We start from the raw sequence: 19,507 nt of genomic DNA, 5'->3' as shown, positions 1-19,507 counted from the left end.
ATTTGGAACTTTCATTTATGATTACGTTAAGCTTAAAGAGCAATTTTTTATTTAATAAAGCGGTATATACTTTAGATAGGACAACTTTATTATATGGAGAATGTGTTGTTTAGGATTTTTCGTCTTATTTTATTTCTGATTGTTTATGTTCTGATAAGCTACTTTTTATTACTTTTGAAGCTGAAGAAACTAAGTTCGAGCATACCCACCAGAGTTTTAGTTTTTCCCTTTATCTTAATTTGCTTTCCTAATTTATACTTTTTATTATTATCATATAATAGTTGTTAATATATTGAAATTTTAATTTTCTAATGTTAAAATGGTAATATAATATTTTATTTCTTCAAAAATAAACATGTGCTTTTTTACATTATATAGATATATTAAATAATTTTTCTCACTAATCAACTAAATAAGACATAAATAAAAATATGTTACTTTTATAAAGTTTATTATTGTGAAGTTCAATTTTAATAAAATTAAACATTATAAACACTTAATTAAATTATTAATTCAAATTCAGATTAATTTAATTAAAACAAAACCCTAAGTTTAAATTAAACATGATAGTCTCCAATATAAACACTTAAAAATCCCACAACCTTAGTGGGCTCTCCAAAAACCGATAAGGGCTAATCCTTGTTTTTGAAGGATTTGAACAATTTCAAATTTAAGAGTGTTCATTGGATTGTGTTGGTTTTGTTTGTCCTTTTCTATTTTGAATTTAAAAAGCTAAAGTTTGTATGATAGTGTAGTGTATGTATACTAATAAATGTTGAGTAATATTCTTAAAAGAGAAAATGCGGGATCAAACATTAAAAATAATATTATTAAAAGGAACAATCATGAATTTCGAAACATGATTTAAAAATCTTTATAATGAGCGCATTTGTAAGTAACATTCAAATCAATAATATCTAAAATTATGTAGAGATAGCACATATTTGACTAATGTTTTATGTTAAATATTGGTTAATGCTTATGATTTTTCACTTGTACTTGGATTGTTTCAAATTAACATTTGTTTGATTTTGGTTTGCAAGAAGGTGTGGGCTTAGGCCGAAACAGCGGCCTGTGATGGTCGGTTTTCACAAGTGGGCTTACACCAACGAAATTTTTTATATTATATTCGACTAAGTCCCACTAGTAAGCTTTAAATGGACTTTTGGGATAGAAAAGCATATTGCTTAAAAGGAAGCTTGCCATGCTGGACTTGAAGAGAATTTGATATTGAACACACCCATCCAGTTTTGGAAGGATGGTCAACATAACTTCTGAAAACTTCCATTCCATTTGATTCTCCAAGCATTTTTGTGTAGGCTCCACGTTATTAGAAGAAAATCTACGATAGATATTAATGTATAGATGCACATTGAAGGCAACTGACCAGCCACGCTCCATTTGCTTTTCTTGAAAACGACTGTATGGAAAAGGAAAGAAGATGGAAAGGGAGACCCTGCTGGCCGTAGCTATATGATAACCCCCAACAGTGTGCGATGGGGACAATTATCATCTCTCTTCTTTTTTGGCAACTTGTCCAAATGCTAAAATAAAAAACGTGCCACCTTACAACTAGTGTTCAATATTGGGTGAAAGGCTTCACCAAATTCATTCATGCTAGCATGGACCCCGTTTCTTAATCCCAGCTCATGAAAACTTTTCTCACTTCAATATTGAATTTAACAATTATTTTCATATTGAATTTTTTTTAATCCAAATTAGTACTTAAAAGCTGTGAGAACAATGGCAAAGTTCAAACCTAAATAGTGATTTAGCACGATTATTTATGCATAAATAAAATGATTAGGGGAAAGATCTGCCAAAAACCATGAGGTTACCTTGCACATATACAAAACCAAGTTGTATATTTCAACTAATGACGTGAGACCAAACATGTACTGAACAAAAGAAAGTAGACCCTAGTCCATATTTCTTACATATTGACAAGATTTTGAGCCCATTTGTGCTCCCACCCAAAGTAGCCTTTTTAAGTTTGAAAGAGGAGAAAAAGGGTTGTGCAAGGACAAAGACCTACTCCTTTAAAGTCGATAATTATAACGGAAGATTAGCCGCTTATTTCGCCTCACCGAACATCTAATTATTCAAAAGATCCTTCAGAAAGTGCCACACAACCAGCTCCTCAATAATACACTGTTAATTAATCTCAAGTGGTTTGATTTTGGGTCGTAAGTTCAATAAAAAGAATCAATTCCTAAGAATAAGCATCCATCAGGCGATAATGTTGAATAAAATTCTTAAATTGGTCATAAATCTGAATGATTCAGTCCATCCATCATGTCCTACATATTTCTAGCCATATCCAATTACCAAATCAAAATCCTTGAAAGCAACTTGTAATATTAAGGGCAAGTCAGAAGAACATTTCAAGCAATGGATATAAGCTACCGAAAAGACATGTTTATGGACAATTCAGAACAACTTTTTGAACACTGGGTGTAAGCCAAACCTTACGTAGGGTATGAAATTAATAGAATCATCCATCAAAAGCCATTCAACAATAGAACGCAACACTTCAAAGACAGAAATGGAAAATCAAGCACACCATGAATGTTCTCTTCATTCTTATTGCATAAGGCAAAATACTGAAAAACAAGTTCAAATTTATTCCTGCAGGTCTTTTCTCACCTAAATGAGAAATAAGGTGAAAAACATAAGCAATACTCTACCATGGCCATCAATGATAATAGACTAACTTCCAATGCTTTATTTATAAGTAAAGCTAACCCAAGAAATAAAGGATCATAAAGGGTTGGGAATTGTTTAATTAATGGGAGGAAATCTTGAGATTGAGGGATTTATTAAACCATGCCTTCCAATTCCCACTTGCCTTCCTATTAATTGATTCAGCTGCCTTCCCGTCGTCTTTCACTTTCTCAGTCCTTGGCTTCTTGCACAGCATGAAATTCCTTGCCCCTTGTGATCCAATTGTCTCCCATGGACTTAGTGCTGCAATGAAAAAACATACCAAACACCCAAAATCATGAATACTACTAATTTTTCCCAAATAAAACACCATTTAACATCAAATAAGAAAATCCTGGAAATTTTTTAATCTTTAAAGATTGAAATGAAAACCGACATACCATCTGATCCAGCACTGGGGCAATAAAGGAGGAAATCATTAAGATTGGATCCGAGAACGGGAAGCCGACCCTCACGAGCGTAGGATTTCAAAGCAGTATCAATGACGGCAGCAACGAGCTCTTCCTCGTTAACAACAAAACGGATCGGCCCAGCACTTCCGAGAACAGTGACGCTAATCAGGAGCCTGTTGCCCTTGGGACCCTGGTTCTTCTTCTGCTTGTAAAGCAACATTCTTTCAAATTTTTTTTGTTCAAAATTCAAAATGAAAAGGAATCAAAACCAAAAACAGATGAATGAATAATTCACCAACAACCGCGAAAAGAGAAACAATGGGTTTGTTTTGTTATTTTGTGGGGCGTATAACAAAAAAAACAAATCTGGGTTATTGGTGGAAAGGAATAGAGGTATTGAGGTGGGGTTGTTTATGGGTCAAGGCCAAGGCAGCGGTAGTACCAGCCTTCTTTGCAAGAACCGAATGCGAAAGCAGAAGCAGCAGAAAGAGGAAGGAGAGTGCTCGCCCTCGATTTGCAAGGGGAGAGCATCAATATACTACAGCTCCAAATTGTTTCCACCATTCACAAAAATACCAAAAGATCAATGGTTTGATTCCAACAAAAAGGGGAAAAGAGCCAGAAAAAAGAAGTTCTGGGACGCAGATTTCGACGAAAAAAGGAGAGGAATTTTAGTGATTGTAGGTAAAAGGTGTGGGAAGCGTTTGGGGGTATTTAATAGAGGAACAAAACAAGGAAAAGGATTAGAGTAATTCAGGTTGAGGTGGTATATTAGCCTTATAGAGGGGAGGCAGGAAAAGGGTTTCTTTCTTTCTCTTCTGCCGTAGGGTTGCAATGTATATATATACGGAAGTTGTTGTTTCCGTGTAGAGTTAGCATTTGGGCATATTTACGCGTTCATCCCTCCTTGTCCACCAAGCCACCTATTCATTCGCGACCGCCATATTCCCCTCCTCTTTCTTTCTACAACAATAATATTCAATTTGTTTTATTTTTATAAATAAAGTTTCTTTGAAGATTTTTCCATTAGTCATATATGTCAATTTTTTTTATTTGCCTTTTTAGGTATTTTTTCTAACTTAAAAGGAAATAGGTCGTTCTTTAGAAGAGAAAGGGAAAACACGCTTAGTTAAATGTGTTTTCTTATTAATTATATAAAAAACTCGTTCGTCAAAAGTCAATTCTAACGATTTTTTAAACGTTGGCCGGCAATGGTAAAAAGATTTAAAGTGCTCCAACGGTCATTTTTTTCTACAAATACTATACAATTTTAATTTTTTTCACTCAAATCTAACTCTCTCAATTCTTTCAACTCTATTAGGGCTAATTTAGCAATACTTTTGAAAAATGTTATGGAAAAGTACTTTTGAAAAGTTTAGTTTAAAATTTGAGTATTTAGCATTACTGTCAAAAAATACTTTTGAGAAATAAAATGTTCATTTTAGACATGTTATTATCAAGTAACAAATATGTATTTAAATAATGTTTAAATTAATTTAACATTATTATATTTTTGTAAGAATATAAAATTTATTATAATTTCTCATTAATATTTTAATATATGAAATATAAATTTTAAACATTTTAAGCAATAAATATTAATTATTTATAAAATTTAATTAAATATATAAATTATATTTTGAATATTTAAGTATAATCATTAAATATTTGTAATTAATATTTTAAAAATATTTTTATTTTTAATTAATAATTTTAACATATTTGTAATTAAGCACTAAGAAGGAAAAAAGGAAAGTACTATGTTATTAGAGGGGTGAAAAAGTATTTAAACACAAAAATTGCTTTTGGGAGAGGAAAAGCTAAAAATTTTAACTTCTCCTGAAAAGCCAAAAAATTCAGTCAAAAGCAGTTTGTTTAGCACAACTTTTCTACAAAAGTGCTTTTAGAGCTAGAAGTGCTTTTTTTAAGCACTACTAAACAGGCTCTTAATTCTCTCAATTTTCTCAAGTTTTGTTCTAAATTTTCCGATACGCTTGTTTAAAAATATTATTTTTTAATGATTTCATATTTTATTCATTTGATTAAATTTTCAAGAATGACAACATTTCTGATTCGTTTCGAAGAAAAGTACATTTTCGTCGCTCAAGCAATAATGGTAAGACGAAATTTTAAATTTTTTTATTTTCAATTAAGTTAAATTTAAAGTTTCTTATTTTTTAAAATATTTTAAAATATTTTTTTTGTATATATAAATAGACGAATGATCGTGTTTTGGAGGGGTTTATACACAATTTGTCAAAAGGACCAATCACCAAAATTTATGGTTACTTGCAAAACACGGGATTCTTACATGCATCTCGTATGCTCAGGGGCTGCAAACTTGATCCTACGCTCATCAGCGCGTTGGTGGAAAGATGGAGGCTCAAGACACACGCTTTCCATCTTTTATGCGGCGAGTGTACAATCACACTCGAGGACATAGCTTTGTAACTCGATTTATCGGTGGATAGGTCAATCATCACGAGGTCAGTGATCATTCCCGTTAAAGAGGACCTTTGTGAGGCATTTTTGGGGAAGGTCCTAAACAAGTTTCAAGGTGGCTGAATATAGATGAATTGGTCGGAAACCAATTTCAAAGAGCTTCCTCCAAACGCGACCAACATCGTCAAAGAACAATATGCCCAAGCATTCATCCTAAGGTTAATGGGGGGCATTTTAATGCCCGATAAATCTCAAATTTTGGTACGCATAAGGTGGCTACTACACCTAGCCGACTTCAAAGAATGCACACAACTGAGTTGGTCACTTACCCTTGCAAATAACAGCAGCCCTAGACCATACTTAGCTCGCTGGCAAAGTCTCCACTCCACAACTAATAAATTCACAGAAACTTATCAGAACCAATTCAATACAAACAGTCAACTCACCCACTTACCTCTTCACGAAAAGAGAATAATATCAAATCTTTACTAAATGAGTAATACACTTACCCGGAATAAAGCAATGAATCAACGAAGAATTAACAACACAAATAGACAGAGAACCTTAAAAAAAACAAAAAACGAATAAGAGGGTGACAATAAAGAATAGAGGTGATTAGTAAAGGTCTAAGAAAAATCTAAAAGAAAATAATAAAGGAAAAAATGGAAAAAGGGGAAAATAGAAAAACTATGGCAACAAAAGAAATAAGAAACAAAAAATGAAAACATGAAAGCTATGGAGAAGGTGGGCAACAAAATTGGGAAATAGAGTGGGATATATTTCAAGAGATAATCTTTCATTGCTTTAGTTTTAAAAACTACCCATTAACTCCTATAATTATCCAAATTAGATTCTTTTCTTCAGAGTTCAAAACAAAAATAAACTCCACTTTGCACACACAAGAATTGAACATGAGACCTGTAGGTAAGCTAAGGTCTTACCACTGAACCTGGAACGCCCCAAGTCTTAACTATTTATTTATGTATGTTGTGTCGCATTAATACATGCTTGTTTCAGTGGTTAAGTGTCCTGAGAAGTGTTTGAGAAGTCTAGTTTCGGTTACTGTGCATTTGTTGCTCTCTCCTCATTTTCAGTTTGACATTGCTTTTGGGTTCTCTTCATTCTCTGTTCTGGGTAGCCGAACTTTTCTTTTTACCATTCGGGTATTTTTTTCATGTTGGTTCTACTCTTCATCAATACTCTACTGACGATTTTCTCCTTTCCCTTTACTCCCTTCACAGTCATTCTTTCCTTAGCTCTATTTTGTGTTGGTCGAATACACTTCTTTTCCTTTTTCTCAAACTCTTTCGATTTTAGCCTTGGGTTTGATTGATTCTCTCTTTTTCCATCTCTTGCTCTCTTCATTTTTGTTTTTGATTTGAAAACTATTCTATGAAAAATTGGTGAGTGTATTCGACTTCTTCTTGTTCTCCCTCTACTCTTTCAGCTTTTATTAAGTCTCCCCTCTCTCACACTTATGGAGTCGAATACTTCTTTTCCTCTTATTGCCAAATCTCCCATCCTCTCTCATATTGTGATGTTTCTTTTGATTCCTAGAATTTCTCGAGGAGTGAAGGAGTTGCAAGTGATACTGAAGCAGTCGAAACCTTTCCCTCATCACTCGATCAAAGGTAACTCTGGTTACAGTTATTGTGTTCAACTGGGGTATGTTGGCTTGCATTTCTTGGTGTTGTTCGAATGCTACTTTCCCTATTTTGGGGTTGTGCATTTTCTATAAATTAGTATATATTGATTCAACCCATGGATTTAAGTAATCGTAACTAATTGATTTCACTGGTAGCGCAGATATTCGACAAGGAGTGTGATCAACCTTTGTCAGCGGTTTAAAGGGGCTAAACTACACGCATTCAAACAAGGCAAGTATCAAATATGATTTTGGAATAAGTGTTTAAAAGAGGGTGTTTAACCCTATTGATTAAATGACTGACAGAGTGTCTTGATTGAATATAGGTTTGGTGCTCGTGGGCTTCTACACGTTTTTGCAAACAGGTGTATAATCACACTGCCACAATATTAAATCGGCAAAAACCGAAATAGGTGACTGTCGATGCTACACGAGTGTGCGTTCGCTCGTGTGGTAATCTGAACGCATAGGCATGAGCGTTTGATCATAGAGGCCACCATGAGCGATTTCATGGCTTAGGCCGTTTTGGGCCATGATGGGTCAAAATAGGTCGTGTGGGCCCCACGAGCTTGCGGACCCCATATGGGTAAACCACACGAAAGTATGTAGAATATTGGGGCCAGGTTGTGTAGTTCACACGGCCAAGGCCATTTCTGGGCTATGTGGGCCACACAGGTGTGTGGGCCCACATGAGTCTGCATTATGGGCCTTGTGTCCATTTTCACTGTTTGACTGATTAAGGTTGCACGGATCGCCCGAGACGACTATGGACCTATTGTTGGGTTGGTAAGTATACCCAAATTAATAAAATAACTAATATGCCCCTATGAGGTAAAATGACTATTATGCCCTTATGAGATGTATAACTGTAATCGAGCATGCCATTTTATATATATTGCATACATGTATGATATTATGACATGACGCATGATATGTTGCATAGGGGTGGGTTTATTATGATGGAGGAAGTGTACTGTACTAGCAGCTCTGCTGCAATTACTGATTAGTGCCGCAACAGGTGCTATCTTGGAGGGTAGGGATGGGTGGGTTGATTTTATCCCCACATGGAGTGTAGGGCTGGATGGAGTGGAGTGTAGAGGGTGGATGGGTAGGATTTCTGATTGCATATATGTACTGCTACTGATACTGTAATGGGCTAAGGCTTTAACTGAAACTGAATTGTTACTGATACGGGCTTAGGCCCAGATTGTTTTTACCTACTGCATGATTAACTATATGATTAAGGGATTACATACTGAGTTTTGTAAACTCACCCTTCTGTTTATCTACGCAGGTAATCCTCAGTCTTAGGCGGATTAGTGCTTCGAGGGACTCAAAGGTGGTCACACAACTACATGGACTTACTTATTAGATTTTAAATTATAAGTATTTAAATCTGGGTATCTTTTTATGTAATAAGGCCTTTAATTTTTAATTTGGGCTTTTAATTATTTTGATGTATAACTGTTAGCAGTAGGATAAGACGCGGTTTTTCAAATGATAAATGTTTTCCAAAAATACCAAGAGTGCGTAATTGTTTAAGAGCTTCCGCAAAAGACAACGTTTCCAAAATTAAAGACATTTGAACATGAGTAACCTTCGATAAATGACATGTTTTAAAATCATCATTAAAAACATGTAACAAAGGTAAATATAGAAAAAGGGTTTTCTTTTGATATTACACTTTGCGAAAAATACTTCGATGTGACATCACTAGATTTGGCCATAACGTCTAGGCCGGGTTTGGGGTGTTACAGAACCAATAGGTTCATTCTTGAGCGAAATAAATTTTAAGCCAGAAATTCAAATATAGGAGTTTAGGTAAAAATAACAAAAATAGAAGGCAAAAGATTCAAACTTAGAACTTCTCTCATGCTTACTTGTCATAATTCTCACATCATTTACTAAAAAAAACATGACATGGCCACTCTTAGTTTCAGTAACTCAATTTCTTCTAACCCGATTTTTGGGATGTGATAAATATTGAATATCTTGGAATATATTAAATGATGAGTGTTTATAATGTCCATTGCATTTAATATTTGAACATATTTAAGGACTGCAATCGTAATAGTTATACAAGGGACTTTACTTGGATATGACAAGAAATTGATCGACTATACAATATAGAGGTATGTTGATGTTAGATTTATATTTGTTAAAATTGAGTGACCGAATCCTTATTTAAATAAAATATAGTGGTAAAATAAAATAAAAGTCAAATCAATATAGAACTACACTTCTTTTATTTTATTTTAGAATAAGGTTTTTAAACCTTATTAAACTCCATTTATTTGATATTGATTAGAATAAGGTGTTTCAATTTTACTACATCCTATTAGAATATAGTTTTACAAGCCTATAAATACACATAGTCTACTCCTCTTGGAATCATTCAAATTCGACATAGTGAATTATTTTCTCATTTGCTCATGGTTTTTTCCAAAAGGGTTTTCACGAAAAAAATTTTATTTTTTTTATTTTTTCTTTCTCTTTTTCTTTGCAATACATTGTCATTATTGACATTCTATTTTTTACAAATTGGTATCAGAGCTTTCAGGTTGTTCATCTCGATTACGGTAATGATATTTTTAAAGTATGAAATTCCGCTGTTGGATCGCAACACCAGATTCGCATTGTGGCAGATAAAGATACAGGCAATTCTTGTGCAGATGGATCTACAGGATGCCCTGCTAGGGATAGATAAGATGCCTTCGACATTGACGGAGGAAGAGAAGAAGCGTAAAGATCAAAAGGCTTTAACACAGTTACATCTCCATTAGTCTAACGAAATTTTGTAGGATATGATGAAGGAGAAGACTGCCGCTGCATTATGGAAGAGGCTGGAATAAATATGTATGCCCAAAACTCTAACCAACAAGTTGCATATGAAGCAGCATTTTTATGCTCATCGTTTAGAGGTCTGTACACGAACAGTGTTTAAAGAAATTCTCTCAAGCTTAGAGGCCATGAAGGTTCAATATGATAAGAAAAATCTAGGGTTGATTCTACTTTGTTCGTTGCCCCCGTCTTATTCAACCTTTAGAGACATGATTTTATATAGCCATGAGTCTTTTACAGTTGATGAGGTTTATCATTCTTTGACCTCATATGATAAAATGAAGAATCTTGTGGTAAAGCCCGACTCTCAAGGAGAGCATCTCATTATTCGTGGGAGACAAGATTGGAATGTTAATGATGATCGTAGAAGGACACAGGAACTGAATCCTTGTGATAAATCTATGGGTAGATCAAAGTGTTCAAACAGAGGTAAAACTTGTAACTTCTAAATCTGAGTGTTATAAATTGCAGAATAAGATAAAAAGTGAGGCTACGAATCAAAAGGGAAAACAACTAGAAAAATCCAGTGAAGCTGATGTTGTAGAAAACTACAGCGATGGTGAACTTATCTCACCTCGGCATAGTGAGTTGAGTCGTTTAGATGCCCGGTCATTTAACGAAGAAGTATCGTTCCAGTTTTGAAGTATGGTTTGTAATTGACTAAGTAAGGATTTTAGTATCAAATTAGGTTCAAGAATGGCTAAGTTTAAGTTGTTTTAGGTTCGACTATCACAGAAAATAAAATGGAATAGTGATAGTTTGGATGGGATGGAAGCAAATCCTAAGTGTCAAGATCGAACTAACACTATGAAAGAATGCTGACCCAAGACTTATATTACTTAAGGTGGATAGGTGATGAAAGGAAAAGGGACATTGACCCATTACCTAGCAAGGTAAGAACCAAATGTATAAGTTTGGGTTGAACGCCACACTCGGATTAGAGTGATAAGTTCAGAAAAGACAAAGATTGACGCCACTGACTAACAGATAAGTCAATCTAAGTCTTTGGACGAAATTTGAGAGAAGTAAATCTCACAAAAATAACAGAATTTCATTCAAAGTTGCAAAAGTCTGAAATGTATGGAAATAGCTAAGTATTTATAGTGATAAAACTAAGCCAGCCGAATGGTCAATAAGGCAACTAAATGGGCAATTGTGTTCAGTTTTAATGAGTTAAAAATTCCATGAAGTTTCCAAGTAGCTTCCTTGAAGTTTTCTTGTGCATGGAAGACGTCAATGGACAGCTTCTAGATGATGCACATTCAGCTTAAATGAACTTGGTTGATTAGGAGCTAATTGGGCATTGTCTACATTCGGCCAAGGGGTGTGGGAGTCCTTAATGAGCTATTTTGATCAACTGAATGGTCTTAAAAAATTAATAAGCAGCTTGGAAAACATGAATAACTAGCTGCACATTGGCCAAATGAGTGCTTGGGAGAGGCTAAACATCAGCACACCTTGCATTAATGATGTCCATACATGTAGTTGCACCTAATAAATCAACAAATTAAACAAGCTTAAGGCACATTAATTCGACAGTAGCTAAGACATAATTAACCTACACATTAATTCGGCTAGAGCTAAAACACATTAAAATTATGTAATAAACTAAGACAAATTAATGATATATATTAACTAAGACATATTAAAAGCATGCATTAAAATAAAACATATTTAACACATAATTAAGATGTCCAGATTTTGATAAATTAAACACTTAATAATTATTTGAGCTGAACTAACTAATCTAACTAACACATTTAATTTATTCCAGCAACTAATAAAATGCATAAATTAAATCGAGCTAAATTTGAACTTACTAAGCTGATTCGAACTTATAAAGCTAAGGTTGAGTTGAGTTCAGCTTGTAAAATGTTGCACGGTGAACTTGTAAAGCTGGTCCAAGTTCTCTCAATGTGTCTAGCCAATGTCTTGCCCCACACTTGATGGACTAAAGCTGAAATGGCCTCTTTAAATAGCTTGGCTCAAGCTCGTGTGATAGGGTCTTGGGGTAGCTCTAATGGATCCTTGCTCGAGCTAGGTACACTCTGGGGCATGATCGTATCATCCCTCTCTTCAACACGAATTGTCCTCAAGCCGTAACCTATATCAGAGGGAGATAAATCAGAAACATTGAAACTCACACTTATATTATACTCACTCGATAAGTCAAGTTTGTAGGAATTCTCATTGATTAGTTCTAGGACTTGGAAAGGTCTGTCTCCTTGAGGTAACAATTTGGACCTCTGTTGGGCTGGAAAACGCTCTTTGCATATATGAACCCAAACCCAATCACCGAGTTCAAACACAACTATCTTTCGGCCCTTGTTTGCCTTTTGCATGTAAGTCTCGGTCCTTGACTCAATGTTGGCTTGCACCTTTTGATGTAAATCCTTCACATAGTCGGCCTTTTTCCTAGCTTCTGCATGGATAAGTTGATCATTAGGTAAAGGCACTAGATCTAGCGATGTTAAAGGATCAAACCCATAAACTATTTCAAAAGGCGTATATTTAGTCGCCAAATGATCGGATTGGTTGTAAGCAAACTCGATATGTGACAAACATTCCTCCCACTTCTTCAAGTTCTTTTGGATGATTGCTCGAAGTAATGTTGATAGAACACGGTTGACCACCTCAGTTTGGCCGTCGATTTGGGGATGAAAAGTTATTGAAAACAACAACTTGGTTCCAAGTTTTCCCCACAATAATCTCCAAAAGTGACTCAAAAATTTGGCATCATAATCGGACATGATCATTATCAGAATTCCATGTAGTCGAACGATTTCCCTAAAGAAGAGATTAGCAATATGAACAGCATTGTCGGTTTTTGTACATGCAATAAAATGAGACATCTTTGAAAATCGATCAACAACAACAAAAATAGAATCATTCCCCGTTTTTGTTCTCGAAAATCCAAGGATGAAGTCTATAGAGATATTCATCAAAGGGGCTTCCGGTATGGGTAATGGAGTGTATAGGCCATGGGGTTGAATCTTGAACTTAGCCTTTCTACATGTTACACAACACTCACAAACTCGTTCAACATCTCTTCTCATCTTAGGCCAATAGGAGCGTCATTAAGGTGCTGCTAATACCAAAATGTCCCATGAGACCTCCACTATGTGCCTCATGTACAAGTAAGTTCAGAATGGAACTTTGTGGAATGCACAATTTTCCTTCTTTGAAGAGAAAGCCCTCATACTTATAAAATTTCTCAACAGTACCATTCTCACAAGCAGTAAAGATTTCACCAAAATCAACATCATTAACGTACAAATCTTTCAAAAAAGAAAACCCAAGTAGTTTGAACCAATGAGCGATAATAAAGTGTACCTTCTCAAAAGTGCATTAGCCACGATGTTATCTTTACATTTCTTATATTTGATAACATAGGGAAAGGATTCGAGGTACTCGACCCACTTCGCATGTTGTTTATTCAACTTATGCTGGCCCTTGATGTATTTCAACGCTTCGTGATTGGAATGAATCACGAACTCTTTTAGCCATAAGTAATGTTGCTATGTCTCTAGGGCTCGAATTAGTGCATACATTTCTTTATCGTAGCCAGGATAGTTGAGTGTGGCTCCATTGAACTTCTCGCTAAAACAAGCAATAGGCCTTCCATATTGAGTTAAAACAGCTCCGATCCCAACATTTGATGCATCACATTCAATCTCAAACGATTTAGTAAAATCAGGTAAGGCTAATAAAAGAGCTTTTGTAAGACAATTCTTAATCTTAATAAAAGACTTCTCTTACTTGTCAGCCCAATAGAAAGCTGAGTTCTTCTTAATTACACTCGTCAAGGGCGCGGATATAGTGTTGAAGTTGGGCACGAAACGCCTATAGAAGCTAGCCAATCCATAGAAGCTTCAAACTTGGTTGATACTCGTAGGTCTCAGCCATTCTTGAATAGCTTTTATCTTTTATTGGTCCACTTCTAAACCTTTCGAGCTAACCACAAAACTTAGAAAAATAACATTGTCAGAACAAAACGTACACTTTTTAAGGTTAGCATAAAGGGTTTCCTTACGAAGAACCTCCAAAACAGATTTAAGGTGTATCATATGCTCTTCCAAAGATTAGCTATATATAATAATATCATCAAAATACACAACACAAAACTTATCGATAAAAGATCTTAAAACATAATTCATTAACCTTATAAAGGTTCTAGGTGCGTTCGTCAGGCCAAACGGCATGACCAACCACTCATACAAATCGTGCTTAGTTTTGAAGGTCGTCTTCCATTTGTCGTATTCTCGTATGCGAATCTGATGGTAACGACTCTTCAAATCGATCTTCGAAAATAGTTTGGCACCACTTAGTTCGTCAAGTATGTCGTCTAAGCGGGGTATCGCATGAAAATACTTAATAATAATCTTGTTCACGGCTCGGTAGTCCACACACATTTGTCATATTCCGTCTTTCTTCGGCACCGACAAGACGAGTACGTCATAAGAACTAAGGCTTTTACGAATGTAGCCTTTCTCCATCAACTCGTTTACTTTCCGTTGTAGTTTCTTAGTCTCTTCAGGATTTGTCCTATAGGCTAGTCGGTACAGAATGACAGCTCCGGGCATGAAATCGATTTGATGTTCGATTTCGCGAAGAGGTGGCAACCCACTCAGAGTTTCTTCTGGAATACATCTTCGAAATCCTACAAAAGAGACAAGACAGAAGAGGGTAGGTCATTGGGTAACTCGTTAGTATTAAATAAATTTTTCTTGTACATGAGCACAAGGACGAAATGTTTCAACAACAATACCTTTCTGACATCACTCGCTTTTGCAAACACGCTCATTTTCTCAAATTATTTTTCTTTTTCATATTTTTCTTTTCTCATTTTATTTTCACTTTCTTTTGTTATTTTTCCTCTTTTTTTTTCTCAATTTTCTTTTCTTTTTCTCTCATTTGATCTACAAAAGTTTTCAATTTTATTTGATCATCGTAAACTTGCTTCGGTGTCTAATGTGAAACTCTTTCCTGAATGCTTGAACGTATACCTATTGGTATACCTATCATAGATATCTCTTCGGTCGAACTGCCACAATCTTCCAAGTAACAAATGGCCCACATGCATAGGCAAAACATCACAAAGCACTTCATCCGCATATTTTCCAATTGAGAAAGATACAAGCACTTGTTTTGTTACCTTTAACTCACCACCGTTATTGAGCCATTGAAGTTTGTACGGGTTCGGGTGCTTGGTGGTCGACAAACCAAGTTTTTCCACCATAAGAGTACTGCCACGTTTGTACAACTTCCACCATCGATGATGACGCTACATACATTTTCTTGGACTTGGCACCGTATATGGAAGATGTTTTCTCTTTGTTGCTCATTCTCCACACCTTGGAGACTTAAACTTCGTTTGACGACAAGCAACTCACCATCAATAGCATGCTCCAAATCCTCATCTTCGTCGGATGTTGCTTTAGGCTCATTTTTAACTTCTTCTTTTGACTCGATTTTACCATTCGCGCACACCACCATAGTGCTTCAGTTTGGACATTTACTTGCAATATGGCCCCTCCCGAGGCATTTAAAGCACTTGATGTCCCTCAAACGGTTGGGAAAGCTTTCGACAGCCTTTCCTTTGCTTGATTCGGCCACAGGCTTAGTTGACTTTGCTGGCACCGTTGGCTCTTTTGCTCGGCTCGATAGAGGGTTTTTCCTAACACCTTGGCTCTATTTTGAAGTATTCGCAATGGAGTAGTATTGGACAGTGCCTTTGTGTTTTAGTTGCTTCTCCACTTTGATGGCCACGTGCACCATGTCCACCACCTCGACGTAGTGTTGCAACTTCACAATATTAGTATTGTCTCGGTTGAAACCAGCCAAGAAGCGTGCCATTGTTGCTTCACTGTCTTCTTACACATCCGCTCTTATCATCGCGATCTCCATTTCTTTGTAATAATCCTCCACGCTCTTTGATCTTTGGGTAAGGCTTTAGAGCTTTTGATAGAGCTCGCAATGGTAATAAGACAGAATGAATCTTTGGCGCATCACTGATTTCATCTCAGCCCATGTGCTAATTGGTTGTTCTTCGTTCTGCCTTCGACTCGTGGTAAGTTGATCCCACTAGATCATCACATAATCTGAAAACTCGATTACCACCAACTTTACTTTCTTGGTCTCGGAGTAATTATGACACTCGAACACCAATTCTATCTTTTTCTCCCACTCGAGATAAGCTTCTGGATCCGATCGGCCTTGGAATGGTGGAATTGAAAGTTTAATATTTTTACGGTCATCATCGATCCGCCTATGTTCTCTTTGGCCACGGTTTCTTCGTCCCCTCCGCCGATCACTTAAGTTGGACCCTTGGCCACTCTCAGCATCACTAGGGTCGAACAACTCGTCTTCGTAGAATCATTGCTGGCCTCGGTTCCTTGGTGGACTTTGGAGTATCTTCTCCCGCTGGGCTCTTCCCTCGACTTGATCAAGCCTTTCTTGGATAGGCTCAAACTTCCGATCGAATAAACGCTCCACTTCATGCAATAAGGCTTAGAGATTTAAATCCAGTACATTTTGAACTGGTTGCCTTTCGGGTTTGTCCGCCATGTTTCGTTCCGAAGTTCTTGACATGGAAAACTATAAACGTCACAATAAAACCTCACGTTCACTCGGAAAGAAAGAATGGATGACACTCACATTCGTGTTTACACTCATTATATGGTTTTTTCTTTTCTCTATTGTGCTCACTCACTCGTACCTTTTGCCACTCGTTTCTTCTCTTGTGATTTCGTAAAACGACTTGTTTAGGCTTTATCGTAGTCTAAGGGTCGACTTCTAGTGGGTTAACAATGGTAATGATGTTAGGTGCAAGGTTGACTGAAAGAAACTAATTTGGTTTTGAGTGTAGCGTGAAGGTAGATGGTGATAATAGCAAAAATTGATAATCGGGAACTACAAAAGGTGAATTCAAACTTTCAGCACTTTCGATAGAACTTTGGAAATCGAATAACAAAAGAACAGAACACTTTTTTTTTATAATTTTGAATTTCTTTTTTTTTTAAACTACAATATGTTGAATACTTTAGAATACCTTTTGTACACGAAATTATTTTTTTTCAATTTTTTTTACGAACTTACTCCAGGATAGCTCCGAACATCCGTACTTCTTGTTTAAGTGGCTCTGATACCAAATGATACGATCTCACCTCGGTATGGTGAGTTGAGTCGTTTAGATGCCCAATCGTCTAACGAAAAAGTATCGTTCTAGTTTTGAAGTATGGTTTGTAATTGACTAAGTATGGAATTAATTAAGTATCAAATTAGGTTCAAGAATGGCTAAGTTTAAGTTGTTTTTGGTTCAGTTATAAAAGAAAATAAAACGGAATAGTGATAGTTTGGATGGGATGGAAGTAAAGCCTAAGTGCCAAGATCGAACTAACACTATGAAAGAGTGCTGACTCAGGATTTATATTACTTAAGGTGGATAGGTGATGAAAGGAAAAGGGACCTTGACCCGTTACCTAGCAAGGTAAGAACCAAATGTATAAGTTTGGGTTGAACGCCACACTCGGATTAGAGTGATAAGTTTGGAAAAGACAAAGATTGACACCACTGACTAACAAATAAGCCAAGCTAAGTCTTTGGATGAAATTTGAGAGAAGTAAATCTCACAAAAATAACAGAATTTCATTCAAAGTTGCAAAAGTCTGAAATGCATGGAAATAGTTAAGTATTTATAGTGATAAACCTAATCTAGCCAAATGGTCAATAAGGCAACTAAATGGGTAATTGTATTTAGCTTTAATGAGCTAAAAATTCCATGAAGTTTCCAAGTAGCTTTTTTGAAGTTTCCTTATGCATGGAGGACGTCAATAGACAACTTCTAGATGATGCACATTCAGCTGAAATGAACTTGGTTGATTGGGAGCTAATTGGGCATTGTCTACATTCGGCCAAAGGGTGTGGGAGTCCTTAATGAGCTGCTTTGATCAGCTGAATGGTCTTGAAGAATTAATGAGCAGCTTGGGAAACATGAATAGCCAGCAGCACATTGGCCGAATGGGTGCTTGGGAGAGGCCAAACATCAGCACACCTTGTATTAATGACGTCCATGCATGTAGCTACACCTAATAAATTAACGAATTAAATGAGCTTAAGGCACATTAATTTGGCAGCAACTTGGACATAATAAACCTGCACATTAATTCGACTGAAGCTAAAACATATTAAATTTATGTAATAAGCTAAGACAAATTAAAGATATGTATTAACTAAGACATATTAAAAGCATGCATTAAAATAAAACATATTTAACACATAATTAAGATCTCCAGATTTTGACAAATTAAACACTTAATAATTATTTGAGCTAAACTAACTAATTTAACTAACACATTTAATTTATTCCAGCAACTAATAAAATGTATAAATTAGATCGAGCTAAATTTAAACTCATCGAGCATATTCGAACTCATGGAGCTAAGGTTGAGTTGAGTTCAGCTTGCAAAATATTGCACGGTGAACTCATAGAGCTGGTCCAAGCTCTCTCAATATGTCTAGCCAATGTCTCACCCCATACTTGATGGACTAAGGCTGAAATAGCCTCCTTAAATAGCTTGGCTCGAGCTCATGTGATAGGGCCTTGGGGTAACTCCAATGGATCCATGCTCGAGCTAGGTGCATTCCAGGGTTTTATCGTATCATTCTAGTCGCTTCTGTCAACAATTCTAAAGTGAGTGATGAGTGGATCCTTGGTTCTGGCTACACCTGCCATGTGAGTCTAACCGAGATTGGTTTATAACTTACGAAATAGTGTTTAAAGGTGTTGTTTTGATGTGAAATAATGTTTCGTGTAAAATCACAAGTGTTGGAATGATTAAAGTTAAGGTGTTTGATGGAGTTTTCAGAACATTCAGTGACATGTGATATGTTCTAGAATTGAAGAGAAAATTAATTCCATTAAGTACTCTTGATTCAAAAAGGTACAAATACACAGCTGAAAGTGGAGTTTTGAATATTTCTAAAGGTTCCCTCGTTGTGATGAAAGGGTAGAGAAAGACTGTCAAGTTATATGTTTTACAGGGTTCTTCTGTTACTGGTGATATAGCTGTCGCTTTCTCTTCCTTATCAAATGATGATATTACTAAACTTTGGCATATGCGCCTAGGGCATATAAGTGAGAATGGCATGTCACAATTGAGCAAAAAAAGACTTATTGATGGGTAAGGAGTTTTTAAACTGAAATTCTGTGAGCACTGTATTTTTGGGAAGCAAAAGAGAGTTCGATTCACAATAGGAATCTATAAGACGAAGGGAACATTGGAGTATATTCATTCTGATATGGGGGCCATCCAGTGTACCTTCGAGAGGTGGAGCTAATTATATGCTAACTTTTATTGATGATTTTTCTATAAAAGTTTGGGTGTTCTTCATGAAGCAGAAAAGCGATGTGTTTTTTGCATTTAAGTCTTGTAAAATTATGATTGAAAAATAGACTGGAAAT

At 35.8% G+C, this 19,507-nt stretch overlaps 1 protein-coding gene across 1 annotated transcript; it reads right to left on the bottom strand.

Annotated features, from left to right (window-relative positions):
• Positions 1-2,457: 2,457 nt before the first annotated feature.
• On the bottom strand, positions 2,458-4,098 carry LOC108462420 (uncharacterized protein At4g22758). Its single transcript, XM_017762370.2, has 2 exons — positions 3,105-4,098; positions 2,458-2,967 (listed from the first exon to the last, which is right to left on the bottom strand). Exons 1-2 carry the CDS (start codon positions 3,334-3,336, stop codon positions 2,786-2,788), a joined length of 414 nt encoding a protein of 137 aa, XP_017617859.1. The 5' UTR covers positions 3,337-4,098; the 3' UTR covers positions 2,458-2,785.
• Between the last annotated feature and the right edge of the window lie 15,409 nt (positions 4,099-19,507).

The sequence above is a fragment of the Gossypium arboreum genome, chromosome 2 (assembly GCF_025698485.1).
Source record: "Gossypium arboreum isolate Shixiya-1 chromosome 2, ASM2569848v2, whole genome shotgun sequence".
Classification (NCBI taxonomy): domain Eukaryota; kingdom Viridiplantae; phylum Streptophyta; class Magnoliopsida; order Malvales; family Malvaceae; genus Gossypium; species Gossypium arboreum.
Note: the sequence above shows the minus strand (reverse complement) of the source record. Positions and strands in the feature narration are given on the sequence as shown.